We start from the raw sequence: 18,036 nt of genomic DNA on the forward strand, positions 1-18,036 counted from the left end.
TCACAAAAAAGTCAAATGCTGTATGACTGCACTTACATGAGGAACCTGGAAGAGACAAGCAGACAAGACAGTAGAATGGGTCCCAGGGACCAGAGGGGTGGGAAGGGAGGGGTGGGAAGCTGTTATTTAATGAGCAGAGTCTCACTTTTACAAGATGAAAAGAGTTCTAGAGACTTGATGCACAGCAGTGTGAATGAATGGACATAAAGCCCTACTGAACTGCACACTTAAAGACGGTTCCTATGGCTGAGGCACCTGGGTGGCTCAGTCAGTTAAGCATCCAACTTTGGCTCACGTCATGATATCATGGTTCGTGGGTTCAAGCCCTGCTTCAGGCTCTGTGCTGACAGTTCAGAGCCTGGAGCTTGCTTCGGATTCTCTCTGTCTCTCTCTCTCTCTCTCTCTCTCTCTCTCTCTGCCCCTCCCCTGCTCTTGCTCTGTCTCTGTCTCTCAAAAGTAAGTAAAAACATTTTTTTTTAATTTAAAAAGAGATGGTTACTATGGTTAAAAAATAATGAATACATACACTGTGATACAACCACACAACAGAACATTTTACATATTTTACAGCATCAAGAGTAAAAGAACCATGACTACCCAAAACAAACCACACAGGTGAATTTCACAAAACATCCTATTGCATGAAAGCTGGAAAATATCAGCAAGTGTCCAGGTAATGGGGAGAGGCAGAAAAGTGGCTGTGTGGGGGCCAGAGAGGATTTCTAGGAGACTGCTCACGGTCTACGTCTTCACCTGGGTGATCTCACATCAGAGCACGTGCACTGCTGGATAATTTATCAGGCTACCCATTTCACACATACGCAAGTATTTGTATTATATTATACAACAAGAAATACTATTAAAAAACTTAAAAAAAAAAAAAACCTGAAGAACTTACCAGGTCCTGCCTAATGGGTCAACTGGCCTCTCTTTCATCTCTGTATTACCAAATTCTGCCAACAGCCTGTACCGTTGCCTCCATTATATATAAACTCACTATGTAAAATTCTGTATTTAAAGGATAGCAGACTGTAACTAAAGAATATAAAAGCATATTTTTTTGATACAGCAATTACATTTTCAGAATTTTATCCTAATAAAACATCCTGGATACACATAAAGATTGAGCTAAAAAGGGGCGCCTTGGTGGGTCAGTCAGTTAAGTGCCGACTCAATTTCAGCTCAGGTCATGATCTCACAGTTCGTGAGACGGGGCCCCACGTCGGGCTCTGTGCTGACGGCACCGAGCCTGCTTGCGATTCTCCCGCCTCTCTGCCCCACCCCCTCACATGTGCACACACTCGCTCGCTCTCGCTCTCAAAATAAATAAACTTAAAAAAAAAAAAAGATTGAGCCAAAAAGAATGCCCATAACGTTGTTTATAATAGGAAAAGAAATGGAAACACCCTAAAAGTCCAAGAAAGGACTGGTTAAATTAAGATCACCAACAGCCTCTTGGAATAGAAACATCAGAGAACTGAGTCAGCATCCAGTTTGCTACACAACAAAAGTTCCCACTGGTAGACTGAGATTATTCCAAATTTTCTGTAATAAAAATTAACTACATCCCACTTTCTTTCTACCCCATCCCACTTCCTTTATACTCTTCGTGAATTTATCAGAATCATGTAGAAGCCAGCAGCTTCCCCTGTATATACACACCACCATATATATCACATCAAGTTTAAAAACAATGGGAGTCAAGACCTTCCCCTATTTCACTGATTTTAAAACATGCATTTTCCACATCTTAACATTTCTGATATTACACTACTTCCTACAATGATATAAAAAGCCCTGTGTCATAGTTTAATTGCAGTATTTTTTCCCTTGTGATATATAAAATCATAGTGCATCTGACAATCAAGGGCATCTTATATTTGATGAAATACTATTTAGAAGTTCATTTCAGTAAGTTAAATGAACATTAGGCAGCCAAAAATGAAGTCTATCCAAGAGCAAAAGCACGTGAATAAGTATGAACCAAAGCAATTTTTTAAAAAGAAAAAAAATTTCTTTAGAGTTTTTTTAGAGCCTGTAAAAGTTCTGTCCAGATATTCACAATTAAGTAAATTACTTCAAATTACTTGACGCAAATGAAGATACTCAATGTTATAAATAAAACACGGTGAGCTGGGCACTTACACATAACACTTGTGAAAACTGTTCAGTTTCATCTGAGCTCTGTGCTCCTGGATGAGAGCGAACAATAAGAAACCCTCCACCCTTTTGTGGTCCAAGAAATGGCTAACCTGAGGGGCCACCATGTCCTTGCCTATTAGAGACCCACCTCTATCTTCCTCTATGATTTCCAAGTTTCATAAAACAAGCTTTCTCCCTCCTCTTTGAGACACTCTCCATTAATGAACACTCCCATACTGTAACTGCCTGAACTGTTCTTCATTGTTTAAGAAAGCAAAAGTTTCTCGTGAAGGAAAGGTCCTTTACAATCAATCGTGTTACGCCCATGTTCACTTTTTTTAAAAATTTTATTTATTTATTTAGGGGGCGGGGAGAGAGCATCACACAAGCTGGGCAGGGGCAGAGAGAGAGGGAGAGAGAGAATCCCAAGCAGGCCCCACCCAGTGCAGGGCTCAATCTCACAAACCTCGAGATCATGACCTAAGCTGAAACTGAGTCACCCAGGCACCCCCTATGTTTACTTTGAAAATCTTTATTGTTACTTTGGTTAAATATATACTCAAGCATCACTTCTTGGTAAGCCGTAATCCTATCTTAACCAAAGTGTTCAGAACTCCTGACAACTTTCTATACTTGCCTTCCCAAAATTAAATCCTAAATAGTATATTTTTTTACACCTATAACTGTCTTGGAGATTTCCCACAGGGGCCTTGGAAAATCACAAAGGATTTGTTTTTTCTTCTTGTAAAAGGAGAGGTGCTAGAAATAATAAGATTTATTTGATGTGTCCCTATGTTGATGAGTTACCAAATCAGAGGAGATGCTTAGGTTAAGTTCGTCTGGGTAAGATGTCATAGTATTTCAAAAATGGCCTGCTGTAGGAGAAGTTCTTACAGAATTATCAACGCCCTCACTGTCCACGACACGCTTAGATCAGAGTGCTGGACCTACGTTACTGGATATTAGACAACAGCCATATTCAGGCATAATTCAGGTATGTTTTTTATATTGTTCACTTAGTCCCAAGTTATTTTTTTTTATTTTTTAAATGTTTATTTATTTTTGACAGAGAGACAGAGCAGTAGTGGGGGAGGGGCAAAGAGAGGTGGAGACACAGAATCTGAAGCAGGCTCTAGGCTCTGACGCGGGGCTCGAACTCAGACCATGAGATCATGACCTGAGCCAAAGTTGGACGCTTAACTGACTGAGCCACCCAGGCTCCCCTGTCCCAAGTTCTTTAATTTGAATCTAGGATTATCTGGGCCAGTGGCTCTCAAATGGAAATTCATTATCACTTACCTGTGGAATTTTATAAATACACATAGATGTTTAAGACCTGTTCCAGATTTACAGAATCTCTATACTTGGTATTCTTGATATAGTCTTGGAATATTCTAACTGTATATTTAGTATATTGCTGGTATATTATTATATCTGGACTATTATATGTTACCTGTGAAGATCTTTTTTCTCTATAAAGATTAAATGTTTTCCGTTTTCATAAATTAGACATAATATCCACTCTTCCTTGACAGGAAAGTTAACCATTATGTTTATAAATATTTTATCTAAAGATTTTTGGACTGACTTTTATCTTGTTTTGCATGTCACAGAAACAACCAAATTTTCTTATCCATTGCCTCAATCTTATCATGAATCCCCACTAGATCTTATACTTTTGAAACTTAGCAGTAATAAATTAACCAGAGTCATGTCAAGTTTCCCATCACCTACAGATAGGTTTTTGTTATACTCTGCCATTTCCCAGAAAGCACTTGCAATCGGCTATAGGCCTGAGTGCCTATCTTCAACAAAGAAGGGCTGTCCCAAAGTTTGGGGAAAAGGACTGTGCCAGGTACTTTTGGGTACAGGCTTCTGATGGCATGTTTCAACAGCTCTAAGACCATACCAGTGGACTGAGTCAGGATTTCTGAACTCCAGTCGAGAAGATGGATTCATAAAACTACTAAGTAAACAGCAAGCAGAACCAGAACTGCCTAGAACTGAATGCACTGATGAAGGATGACTACGGCTTTTGTTTAGAAGACTGTTAGTGAACTAATGTTTCGTTGTCCCACTATGTAAGAAACCTCTTTTCTCTTAACTATCCATAACTCATAATTTTGTAAACTATGCTTTTGTAACTGAGATTATCCAGTGCATTTTGTCTTTCACATCAGTATGAGTAAAACAACTGAGTACCTTCTAAAAGGAAACGTGGCGACGTCTCAAGAGTCTTAAAACTCTAAATATCTTACGACCTAGTGATCTATGTTAAAGAAATAATCTAAAATACTTAAAAGTTTACATAAAGATTTTTATCAAGTCATTAACAGGAAGTGGAAACATGTATTATAAAACAATTCAAGAATAACTGGGGCGCCTGCGTGGCTCAGTCGGTTAAGCAACCAACTTCGGCTCAGGTCATGATCTCACGGTTTGTGAGTTTAAGCCTGCATGGGGCTCTGTGCTGACAGCTCAGAGCCTGGAGCCTGCTTCAGATTCTATGTTTCCCTCTCTCTCTGCTCCTCCCCTGCTCACACTCTGTCTCTGTCCCTCAAAAATAAGATAAAACATTAAAAAAAATTATTTTAATGAAAAAAAGAACAATTAAATTATGGCATATACATAAAGAGGAATACTCTGTCATTAAATATGTTTACAACATAAGAGGGTGCTCATGATATGGTAGCTTTTGAAGATAAACTGTATGGAGAAAAAAATGTGTGTGTATATATGTATATAGGTATTTATGTATGTGTGTCACACACACACATAGACACCACACACATAGATAAACCCAGGAAATAAATGCTAAAATGTTAATGGTAACTATATTTAGGTGGTAACATTATGATCGGTTACTTTCTTCTTTATACTTTTCAGATTTTTCAGACACAATAGATATGCAGCTTTTATAATCAGTGAGATATCTGGCTGATTAAGTTAGTTTTATTAATCAAATTGTATTTGTTTTTCTGAGGAAGCAGCTAGATCAATCTGAAAAATATTACTTTTGAATACAGCATACAGCATTTTAAAAAATGAACAGTACTGGGGGCATCTCAGCGGCTCAGTCAGTTAAGCGTCTGACTCTTGATTTCCGCTCAGGTCTTGATCTCGTGGTCTGTGGGATCGAGCCCCACACTGGGCTCTGTGCTGACAGAGGAGCCTGCTTGGGATGCTCTCTCTCCCCCTCTCTGCCCTTCCCCACCTCTCTAAATTAACTTAAAAAAAAAAAAAGACTAATATTGACCTAAGTTATAGACATGTCAAGTTAAATAAACAACTAAAAAGAACTTCAAAAAAAAAAAGACTGAGCTGTGCCTACTAACCTAAACAAGTTATTCAATCAGTAACAAAAAATTTCTGATTCCAAGACCATGCTTTAAGACCCTCTGAAGGACAGTCAGAATCCCAAACACCTTTAGGAATAATACGCTAAATAAATCAAATAAGTGAAGCAAAAGAAAGAATTTTTAAAAATCAGGTCCCCAAATCCTTTTTCTCCCTTCTTTGACTTCTGCAGACATAGAAAAAAAAAAAAAAAAAACAAATGTTTCCTGGGTAATGCAGATGATTGCAGTTATTTTTAAAAGTAGCTAGTCCCTAAGCCATTTGTGATGGCTTTTTAAGAAAATTAATTACAGTGGACTTCCCCTTTTTTCATTTTAAACCAAAAAGGAAGAAAAGAGAACTGTAACCATGATACCTAGTATGTACGGAGCACTTTATGTAAAAAGGCCATTATTTCATTGAATCTTAACGTAGCAAGTAGGTGCTACTACTCTTCCGTTTTTCAAATGAGGAACTGAGTCTGAGGGAGGTTATATAACATCCCAAGAGCAGACAGCTAACAATCAAAGGTAAGATTCAAAGCCTATCTAATACCAAATTCCCACTCTAACCAACATATTCACTGTCGCCTGCGTCCAACAGGTATCAGGGAAACGTACTAACCTTTAGATGCAGTACCAGGAAGTGGGATATAAAAGTCAACAAAACCATGTCCCTGCCTGCACGGGGCTTAACGTTAGGGGAAGGCAAGGCACAATGAGCAAACCTGCTCACAGATCTCATTACAAATCTTGACACACGCTGCGGTGGCCAAGTACAAGGGCTATGCGGACTTGTAACAAAAGGACCTAATTTAACCTAAGGGACAGGAGGAGGGGGCCAAGGAAAGGTTGACTCTGAAGTAAGTAATGCTGAAGAGAAGACCCTGAGCAAGAGGAATAACTAAGAGGGTAAAGAGAGGGCAAAAGACAACTCTCCACTCTCCAGGCCGTCTTCTCTTAAAAGTATACTTCACTGGGGCACCTGGGGGGCTCAGTCGGTTAAGCAGCCGACTTCGGCTCAGGTCATGATCTCGCGGTCCGTTGAGTTCGAGCCCCACGTCGGGCTCTGGGCTGACAGCTCAGAGCCTGGAGCCTGTTTCAGATTCTGTGTCTCCCTCTCTCTGACCCTCCCCTGTTCATGCTCTGTCTCTCCCTGTCTCAAAAATAAATAAAACGTTAGAAAAAAAATTTTTAAAGTATACTTCACTGTACTGAAAACTGCTGTGTGCGTGCACACACACACACACACACACACACACACACGGCAGGGGAAGGGAAAATAGGATTTTCCCCCCACTTAGGGGCCACTCTATTTGAAAAAATGTAAATACAGATCAGTGTTTTAAAGAAAAATAAAATATCAAAGGTATTCGTATATTCCAACTTCAATTTTCCTCTAAAATTAATCCTAAATTCTAAACCTCCCTTTACAATTGCTGTGTTTTAAGGATAACCAACCAAGAGAACAGCCCGGAAGGGCCAGGGTAAGATGTGCTCTTACTCTCGACTTGAGGAAATTACACTGTTTTCAAGGAAGAAATATTCAGATCCTAACCTCGCCCGCCTTCTTCACCACTATCACTCAGTGGATAAGCGCTGTGCCATTCTCCTGACTTAATCTCAAGGGACAAGGGACAAAGTACAACAGCACCTTTTTTTATTTTTGGTAGAGCCATGTAGTTGTTCAAAGTGAGGGTCACAACCCATTTGTGGGTAATAAAATCAATTTAATGGATCATGGTGAACAACTTTTTTAACAGAACAGAATTATCAGAGTGTATCACATAAGGCCAAACATTACCTGATAAATTTTTATTTCACTTATATAACATATACATACTGTTGTAAAATTTATTTCTTACTGTAGGTCACAGTCACGGCCAGAGTTTCAATATCACTACCCCAGAACAGAAATGACAATCTTACTGTCTGCTTAATCTAGAGACTGAGTACAGAAAAGAACTGCAAGGTAACTAAAACGGTTTGAGCAGTGGTTCCTCTTTATTCTGTGAACTTAAAGTTTCATGAGAAAATAAAAAAGATGTGTACAACGAGTTTGGGGGAGTTTGGGGGGGAGGTGCATTTTTTCCTGAAAATGAATCTTTCATCACTGCTGTATGCTGTAAACTCTAATCAATCCGGAAAATACAGTATTCCCCAGTTGCCGAGTAACTGGTCACGTGGGTATGAGCGGATGCTGGCCTAGGCAGTCAGGTGGCTGAAGAGCACCTTTAGCTTTGGACCCCAACCAGGGGAGCACAGTGTGACATAAAAGGAAGGGAAGCAAGAGCCTGGAGACCTGGATCCTCAACTGTAACCTTGGTGAGGCAGTAGCCCCTCTAGGTGTCTTTTCTCATCTCTAAAATGAAGGGCACGGCTCCAAATTCCCTTCCAGCTCCAATTCTTGTAATTCTGCAAAAGCAGCGACTGAGAGGTGGGACGAAATAAATATCAACAGTCCCACCACCCGTGAGGCTGGCACTGTAAGTGCTTAATTCCTTATTTGAGTAAGAACGAAAGAAAATCAAGTTATAATGACATCTTTAGGTTCCTACGTAAAAAGACTTTAGGATCTTTAATGGCACAATAAAAATAATGCATGTATTAAATTTCCTTCCAAAATATTCCCACTGACAGAGTAAAAAGGTTGACAATTTCTATTAATTTTACGTCTCCCAACTAGCTGTCCTCCAAGAAGCCCTATTCGGAACATTCTACAGTTCAGCAGTATCCTCAAATAGCCTGCTCACATGCACAAAAAGCTTCCCCTGAAAACATCAAATCTGATCAGCTTTAAAGCTTAGTACCCACTTTTCTCCACAGAAGGCTTACTTCTTCTGAAATTATGCTGAAATCAAATCCACTTACGAAATGCTTTTGACAGAATGCCTAATATCCTCTTAATAGCTTTCCCTGCTACTTTATAAACATTTGGCATCCAAATGATCCCTGAGACTAATACTTCCACTGACGTCTGCAAAATATGTCAACTAAATGTTCTTACAGGTAAGAAACAAATTCTCACTTTGCCTATGCTGTTAGTGAATAAATATCTATGGCAAATTACACTCCATTATATGAGTCTGAGGTCTGTGAGATACAAGAAAGTACCTACCACACCTACTTTCCAAAGGAATAATGCTCCTTTGAAAACACAGTGGTTTTGCACAGGCCTCTTAGAGAGGGGAAGGCATTTTAACATAATATACATGACGAAGATATATATTCTAAATAGTTCTATAAATATGGAAACTATCATGAAACAAACACTGTTTTTGTCACTCTCACGTTATTTTTTTTTAATTTCTTTATTAAATGTTTTTCATGTTTATTTCTTTTTGAGAGAGAGAGGGACAGAGCATGAGGAGGGCAGGGGCAGAGAGAGAAGGAGACACAGAATCTGAAGCAGGCTCCAGGCTCTGAGCTGTTAGCACAGAGCTCGAAGTGAGATCCTGACCTGAGCCGAAGTCGGCCACTCAACTGACTGAGCCACCCAGGCGCCCCACTGCTCATGTTATTTCTAACCTATAAATTCTGTTACCCAGGATGAGGTAATTAAAGAAAACCATCTCGATATAGTCAGTGCAGTTAGTTCATAGATACAAAAAACACGTTTTAAAAAAGAAAATTTAAGTAATTAAAATAATTTAATTTAAATTCTGGCAACCATATTCTCTTTATGTAAAATATAAAATCTCATCAATTCCAATTTTAGTAACCATTCCAAGTAAGGACACGTAAAATTATAAATGTACTAGTTAAGCATTTAGGCTCTATGATTAGCTTTTTATTATAAAATAAGAACATGTAACATGGTAATTATAAAAAACTTAGGAAAAAGTTAGTACGTGTCCTTTCAATCCTTTTTCTATGTCGATACACACTTTTTAAAAATGGGATCTATACTGAGCATTAGTTAGGATTAAGAAGCCCAACTCAAACTATTCATAATTTAAGCAAAAACAGAGAATTTATGAACTCACATTTCAAATCAAGAGAAAAATGGGGGTAAACCTAGCATAAAAAGAAATTGACCAAAGAGCCCTTTTGACCCCTCTGCTCTTTCTCTGGGGATTAATGTTACTGCCTGAAAGCAAAGTACTTCTCCATGAGACTGACTATAGCTTCAGGGAGCCAGCTCCAGGCTCAGAACTCCACATTGTATACATTTTGGTTATTTTATACACATATGTATAGTTATTAAAAACAGCACTGCTCTCCTCCAGCTCCAATTCCAAAGAACCGGCTTGGGTCAAGTGTCCATCCCTACGGCCAGGAACACGGAGGAAGATGGCAGGTCCAACCTGAAGCAGGGAGCTAGAGCCAATAGAGAAAGAGAGGACAATGGGAACAGGGAGGGCAAAGGAAGGACAGACACACTGGCGGAGAAATACACACCAGCTGTGCAGCCACCTCACGTTCTGGCTGCTATGTTCTGCAAAAAGCTTTTCTACTCTGTTACTGAATGCAGCGATGGGTATGTAAACATCAGAACTACTTGAGAATCTTTTTAAAACCAGGTACTCAGGTCCCACTTATCTATAAAGCCTTTTCTGGAAGGACTTCTATCGTGAGCATGTTTCCATGTCACTGAATATTCTTTTTTAAAAAGCGGGGGTTTTAATAGCGGCACTGAATTCTAACATGGTTCTAAATTTTTTCATTTTAATGATTTAAATCCAGAAAAACCACATACCATCATGATCTTTTTTTGAACATAATACTCCCGAGAGTCAAAAAGCATTTTATGAAAGCAGCAACCACTGCCACACCTTTTTCAGAAAGTATGCCCAGGATTCTTTGTGGGGGGTGGCTGCAGGGGGGTGGGTTATGCGGTGGGTGGAGACAGTTAGGTGACCTTGAGACTTACCACTACTAAAAACCTAGCACTGAGGGTTTTTTTAAACAAATGTCTCTAAGGGACAAGGATACAACATACCTCAAAGTATAGCCAGAAAAGCAAAGTCTGTCATAGTCTAATTAAAGTAAGACTGAAGATTATAAACAAACACAGTATAACGCAACTAGCGGAGGGAAGTGAGTGATGAGAAGGGGGAAAAAGCAGCCTGTGCAAAGTCTAGGGAAATGAAAGCTTACAAGTAAGACTCTGTCACACGCCTCTCATACGAGAAGAAGGAGGTACAAGCCAACCTCCCCGGTCTGTTAACATGAGTTGCTAAGATCATTCAACCAATTTCCCTTGTTGATGTCATGTTCACCAATCCACTTCCTAATTGTACTCTGGCTTTCTATAGGCAAGAAGAATACAGTGGAGACAAAGCTGAGCAGGGGCTAAAGCACAGGACCTGGAACTTATCCTGCCGAGGGAATGCCAGCTCAAAAAGACCCATAGCAGTCACTGCCCAAACTCCTTTTCTGACATTTCTTCTATTTTCTCTTTAAAGAAACTATTTCCAATGGTCTACTTTTAGGCAACGTGCAAATGTCTCCAAAAGGAATGGATACCACCGAGTCAAGTAAGAAAGCTGAGACAACAGAATGCTATGAGTAAAGAGATAATCACTGAGGAATGAGGAATTATTAAGTACCAGGAAGTTATTAAAGCAAATGTATCCAGTAAGCAGTCAAATCCTTATATCCCCATTTTTCAGGTAGAGCTCAGAACAAGATTTACAAGACACCGAGAGAAGACACGGGAGGAAGTAGAAGCAACTTCCAACAATGTGACAATTAAAGGGAACTACAAAGTCCTTCTTGAAACACTAGCTGTCCCCATTTCAGAACGCGAGAAAGCTTCTGCCTTCGCTGGAGCCCTTTGTTGCTGCTGCTGCATGGTCACTGCTTCTCTGCCGGAAGCCACCCCCACCAATGGGATCTAACGTTGTAATGTTCTCAAGCCACGCCCATCACTGAGGCGGCCCAGGCAGTCTGCAGCTGCACCAGAAGGTGGATTTCGCTAGGGAGGATAGGTGACCTCCAATGTCAAGATTAGAACACGGAGGCTCAAAGGGGACATTCAAGTTGAGAGAGAGAAGGGACACAAGATTCAAGAACTCTTTTGTAGTGAAACCCATTTTTTTTTCCAAATGAACTTATGGCAACATATTACATAAATAGTAAATAAAGGTACCCTGGGTTAAAAAAGGGTGATTTTAAAGTTCAGGTAACATGCACTTTTCAAGGTCAAGAAGTGGGAACAATGAGGCTATTTTAACATACATATTTTAAACGAAAAGTTACAGATAGGAGCCGTCTTTTATCAGCCTTAATATCCGAGTTCTGTGTTTTTTTAAGTGCAGATTCAAGAAATCCCAAAAGTAAATTGTTCCAAATTGTTTTTAACGTCTCTCTTTATAATCTCAGGATCTTCCTACAAATGACCCAGAAGCTTGAAAAATTCTAAGACATGTTTACTTCTAAGTTAAATCACGAACAGCTGCCACCCTTCTAATTCCTTATCAGAAGCAAGGGCAAGAACTACCCGGTGCCCGCCTGTAGGCAGTACAACTATTAGCACTGTCACCTCTCAACCTGTTTTGTGTTCCTTGGTGACTGTGTGACCCTCACGTCAGCACGCACCAAGCAGATGTGCAGGGCTGGCACCGGTCACGGCGGTGCGCTGGCCAACATGTGCAGACCTGAGTTCTGCAAAAGACCTGGGCATTAGAACAGCCTTCCTAATCAATGACATGTTAACATAAAGTACACCAACAAAGATGGCCGAAGAGTTTTATTCTGTCTGTCCCCAGACCAGTTACCTTGGCAGCACAAATCACCACGTCATTGGTCTCCAGGATTAAAATGTGGCATCTGTCATTTTGAACACGCATATGGAGCTTCTTTAAAATCGTTACAAACATAAATAAAAGCAGTCCAAATAAATACTTGCAGAATCCTGGAAGCATGTTGTCCTAATGATCTACAGTAAGTCCGTCAGGGGTCAGCTCTGTATACTGAACAGGTGGTGGTGACAATGATGGTGTATGAAAGACAAAATAACAGCTTTGTCAAATAATCTGTTTTACAGATTTGCTATTGTAAAATTAACTGCAATGTTGCTAAGAAAAATATTTCTAAGATCTTCTTGTTCTGCACACTGCTGTTCACTTCAAGTTGGATGAAGCCCATTTATCCTGACCTATTTTTATTATAACAAAGGCAGACCAAAACCTGACTGAAAAATCAAGGTTTCTTTTTATAGTTGGCGAAACAGTCCCTTTTCAGCACATTTCCACTTCTCTCTTTACTTTTACCTAAGAAGGATCACATCTATTTCTTTCCAAAGTACCGTTACACAGAATTATAAACTTCTGATCTGCCCATCTGGGTAATAAAACCACGCCTCGGGGCGCCTGGGTGGCTTGGTCGGTTAAGCGTCCGACTTCGGCTCAGGTCATGATCTCACGGTCCGTGAGTTCGAGCCCTGCGTCGGGCTCTGTGCTGACAGCTCAGAGCCTGGAGCCGGTTTCAGATTCTGTGTCTCCCTCTCTCTCTGCCCCTCCCCTGTTCACGCTCTGTCTCTCTCTGTCTCAAAAATAAATAAACATTAAAAAAAATTTAAAAAAAATCACGCCTCTTCTTCAGGGTGTTTAAGGTTGTGTAATGTGCAACCAGACCTGAGTTCAACTAGCTGTGAAACCTTAGACAAGACACTTAACCTTTGTGTCTCTGTTTCTTCATTCCTAAAGAGAAATAACAGGCCCTACCTCATAGGGTTGTTGTAAGGATTAAGGAAGCAAAGAAAATGGCACATTTTAAGTAGTTAATGAGTGTTCACTATTCTTCTTCTTCAAGTTTATTTAGTTTTGAGAGAGAAAGAGCAGAAGCGCTTGCACAAGCGAGGGAGGGGCAGAGAGAGAGGGAGACAGAATCCCAAGCAGGCTCCTTGCTGTCAGTGCAGAGCCCAATGCGGGGCTCAACCTCACAAACCGTGAGATCCTGACCTGAGCCGAAATCAAGAGTCTGATGCTTAGTGGACTGAGCCACCCAGGAACCCCTCGCTATTATTATTATTCTTAAAGAAAAATTTAAATGAGTCAAAATGCCAAAAGATAACCTACTAACAAATTCATACAATAAGCTTTTTGATAAACTTCTAAAAACGTTAGATGCATTCAAAAGGAACAAAATGAATTCTCATTACACCATGTACTATTATTTAGAGAAGCTGCTCCTTAAGAGTTCACAGAAGTATCTCAGAATTTAGGGAAACGAAGAATGACTTTTTTTCACAACTTATAAAAATAAAACAAATCTGTTTGGGCTGACCTGGTCGACAAGCAAGAATATGGCGCCTGTGTTCAGTTCTAACTACAGCTACAGAAATTGTTTTAAATGTCTTGAAGCAGGAAAACTAAAGACACTCGCCTTATTCGTGGAACTACAGAGCAAGACAGTAATGCAGGAGGAACTCGGCAGGTATTTTCACTATAAGGGACAGGGGGCAGCAGTTTGCAAGTTTACTCTGGGATGCAAAGGACAGGGGGTAAGAGGACGTTTGAACATACAAACACAGGCAATACAAGAGGTAAATTCTTAGTTATGGTGAGTCTGACTTCCCAATCAGAAAAAAAAAAAAAAAAAAAAAAAAGGTGACATGAAACGAATTAACAGAGTCTATAAGGCACAGAATGCAACAAATGCTTTGGGTACCAAAGTTCCAACTTAGAGCTTCAGGCGGTAGCAAAGTTTTAGAGAAATCAATCCTGGACTTTACGTGCACGTGTGAGCAACAATCTGCACAATGCTACTACTGAAGGCGGTCAAGGGCCCTCAGGAAGGGAAACCAACCTGCCGGTTTGCGGAGACGAAGTGCAGTTTCGCACTGGAAAGACGGCAAGCAAACGAAAGGGGGAGGGGGGTTGCAAAAGGAGGGCAGGAGGAGAACGCAGGGGAACCGCCAGTGCGTGTCTACTTCTTCACTCGAATTGGGGCAGAGGAGAGGGAGCATTTTTCGTTTGGCCACGATGGAAGCAATTTCTGCGCGGCCCCCGGTCTGAAGCTGGCGGCGGGGACGAGGTCACAGTTCCCGCAGGACCAGGGGTGCCCCACTACGCTCCCGGCCCCGCCGCGTTCCGGGCGGGCACCGAAGCTGCAGCGAGGGCCGGCGGGCTGGACGCTCGGGCGGCCCCGCGGTCTCGGGCAGGGGTCCCTCGGCAGACTCGGCCGCGGTGCCCTCGGTCCCAGGGCTGCACCCCGCCCCTCCGACCCGGCCGCGGAGCCTGGATGCTGCCCTCACCACCTGGCGGGAAGCGCAGACCCCCACGCCCCCTTGGCCTCCGACGGAGCTCAGGCCGGGACGCGACCCGCTTTCGGCGCCGGGCCGCTGCGGCAGCCCCACTCACCTCGCCGCCCGGCAGCGCTCCGGCTCGGGCTCAGGCTCGGGTCCCGGCGGCGGCGGTGGCGGCTCCTCCATGGCGGCGGCGGGGGTGACGGCGAAGGCGGGCGGGGGGACCAGCTCGGCGGCGGCGGCGGCTTCTCTCATCCGTGCACGGGGCCTCGCATGGCCGCGGCGGGCGGTAAGCTGCAGCCTGGCGCGGGGAACCGAAGCCCCGAAGTGCGGGAGTGACTCGGCTCCGCCTCCGCCTCTAGCCCGCCGCAGGAGCCGCTCGCGCCGCGGCCATCTTGGGAACGGCGACCGGCCAGCGCCGGGCTACGGCGGGCGGCGAGGGACAAGCCTCCGAGGGCGGCGGCGGCGGCGGGCGCGGCAGCGGACGGGCGGGGAGCCGGCGAGGGGAGGGGCGCGGGGAACGGCGCCGGGGGCCGGCGGCGTGGGCGACCGCGGCGGCGGCCCGGGAGGCACGTCGGGGCCACTTGGCCCGGGGGCCGGGGGCCCGCGACGGCCGCCCGATTTCGCTAGCGGGGAGTGTGCGCTGGGCCGTGCCCGCCCTTGGTCCCGGGGCGGCCGGTGGGGGGCTGGCGCGGGGGACCCCGGGAGGGGCCGCGCGGCCCGGATTAGGCGGCGACCGGAGACTTTGAAGGGCGCCGTGAACTTTAGCAAATGGATCGCCGCCAAAGGTGATACCATGCTCAGAAATAGGGCGCAGTGCAACGCAGACGCTCACTACCCACACGCGGGCCTGGGGGCTCCGAGGGTCCCGTGAGTCCGGGGGAGGGTGGGGCGCACTGGTGAACGTGCAGTCTTCCGCCTGCACGTGAAACTCGGGTTTCTGAGACTAAACAAAGTCTCGGGACACGCAGAGCATTAAAGCTACCCTCTTATCAACAGGGCAGAAAAGAACATTGATCTAACCTCGCCTCAGTATCACAAGGTGGTTTTGATCTTCCGGAAACCCGAGCGGGAGTGCTGCTACGGTGTGGAGAAAAGAATTCTACAGATTTCTTCAGAGTTACAGCAGTACTCTTGAAATTCCAGTGCATCCTGTGCCCTTGGAGAGGACTTGGGGCTTCACAGTTTTAAGTTGCACATATTACAAAACTTCCCACAGGGTGAAGTCCAGAGTAAATTCAAAATGAGCATCTTTTACAATTAAGTATATTTCTGTTCATTCAAACGTGCTGGTTTCTAAAACTTAATTCGGTGGAGCTCGAATATGTAAAATACACGTTGGTTGAATGTTGGTAAGAAAACTGGCTGAGATAGAAGACTTTAAATATGATCATATTTAAAGGCAGTTGTGAAATTATCTGTATTTCTCTCAAAGTACCTTCCAGAAATTTCTGCGTCAATCTACTGTATCACGGTAGTCTGTACTGACATTCATTGTATTTATTCAACAACACTCATTCAACAAATACCTATCAAATGCATATATGTGCTAGGAACTGTACTAGATAGTGAGGATATAGCAGTGAGCAAAACAGACCATATCTTTTCCTGGTCGAGCTAACATCCTAGTTAAGCAAGGCAAAGAGAAAGAAAAAAGAAAAAGAAACAAGCGAGCATATAGCATCCCAGCCAGTGTAACGGCTATGCAGATGTCGGCTCGGAAAGACTGGAGAGGGGAATGCTGTTTTTATAGAGAGAGTGTGTGCATGCACAAGTGAGGGAGGGGCAGAGAGAGAATCCCAAGCAGGCTTCACACTGTCAGTGCAGAGCCCAGAGTGGGACTCCATCCCAGGAACCATGAGATCAAGACCTGAGCTGAAAAGCTAGAGTCCTACGCTTAACCTACTGAGCAACCCAGGGCTGTGAGGAGAATGCAGTTTTACCAAGATTGGGTAAGATGATTAAATGATATGTGCATAAACCATTCTTACTTACTGAATTTCACATTGTCTTTTGAGACAGTTGTATGACCAAATCTGTTAACTTTATTTTCACTAATTCATATTTAAGTATTTTAATACTTAATGAGTATTAAAGTATCTATTATTTATTTATTTATTATTTGGATAAGTCTTGGTTCACAAATAATTCCTGAGAACTGTCTGAGCCTGTGGCCTATCTTCAGGTCTCCAAGCTTGCTTGCAAGTCTATATTTGATATATAGACGAACATTTGAGAGATGCGTGGTTTGTTGTTTTAATTTCCACTTGAAGATGCTATCTATTTTAGCATGAACCAAATGAACTTACATTTAACTAAGCACCGAAGGCACCAAGTGTAGAAACCTCAGTTAACTAGTACTAAATATTCAATGTAAGTGCAGTGAAGTTTTTCTTCACTTAAGGTAATTTTGTGTTAGGCATCCCCCCTTTTTTATTCCTTGTGTTCACCTCCTGTTCTGGGCCACCTCATTTCAGCAATCCACTATTCCAGATTCTGAGATCTGAATGGGTTTCCTTCTTATCCACACGCCCTTCAAAATTGCACCTGACCTGTGCTCTCTGACTTGGTGGTGAACTGTAGCAGCCTCGATTCAATCAGAGTTCTGAACCACCAGGCACCGCTATAACTCATTTTAAAGTAAAGAAACTTATGAAGGGCTATGTGAATTCAGTCTTGAGAACAGAGAGTGAGAGGCAATCTATAATAGTTCGTTAATGTGAAAAATAAAAACACCCACATCCTGAATGCGATGATATTTACTAGCCCCCTGACTAGTGCGTCCCAAATCCTGGCAAATTTTACCTCCCCTGTGGCATCCATGCACCTCTCTCCATTCTCCAGTTCAGCCCGCCATCATGTGTCACCTAGATCACAGCCAGCCTCCAGGTCTCCCTGCCCCTCACACGGCAGGCAGTCGGCTGCCACACTAATCTTCCCACATCTGCATCCAAACACATCACCCTCTTACCTAATGCATTTTATTAGCATCTCATTGCTGTCAATGAGAATAAAGTCCATAAAGAGACTTCCTGAGTTCTTCAAAAGCTCCATAGTTGGTCCCCTGACTAGGATTGTGCGCAAGCAGTTCCTATGCTGTGACACCACCCTTTCTACCTGGCTGGTGCCCTCCCAGGGCAGGAGGGAGAGCCGTGCCCTCTGGCAGGCTAAGAACTGGCATCTATTCAAACAATAATTTAAAAAATTTGTTCATGTATGTTATATATGTATGTTATATATATATGATATGTATGTAATTATAATATTATATAATATATAATATGTAATGTATATACATGTCACTTACTAATCCATGTCCAGTGTGTGAAGAAAGCCCAGCAAAGTATTTCCCAGCTTTCTGTAATT

General features: G+C 42.7%; 1 protein-coding gene across 8 annotated transcripts in view; it reads right to left on the reverse strand.

Annotated features, from left to right (window-relative positions):
• Positions 1-15,118, reverse strand: part of MAP3K4 (mitogen-activated protein kinase kinase kinase 4) — a 110,612-nt gene extending 95,494 nt beyond the window's left edge. For 4 of the 8 annotated variants that reach the window (XR_003419204.2, XR_003419205.2, XM_027056498.2 and 1 more), the window contains exon 1: positions 14,786-15,118. Coding sequence is in view for 6 of the 8 variants with exons in the window: in XM_027056498.2 (XP_026912299.1) it covers positions 14,786-14,925 (140 nt within the window). In the remaining 2 variants the exon portion in view is untranslated. The remainder of the gene's footprint in view (positions 1-14,785) is intronic. The other 4 variants (XM_027056496.2, XM_027056495.2, XM_027056492.2 and 1 more) reach the window with 3 other exon arrangements.
• Between the last annotated feature and the right edge of the window lie 2,918 nt (positions 15,119-18,036).

The sequence above is a fragment of the Acinonyx jubatus genome, chromosome B2, assembly GCF_027475565.1.
Source record: "Acinonyx jubatus isolate Ajub_Pintada_27869175 chromosome B2, VMU_Ajub_asm_v1.0, whole genome shotgun sequence".
NCBI lineage: Eukaryota > Metazoa > Chordata > Mammalia > Carnivora > Felidae > Acinonyx > Acinonyx jubatus.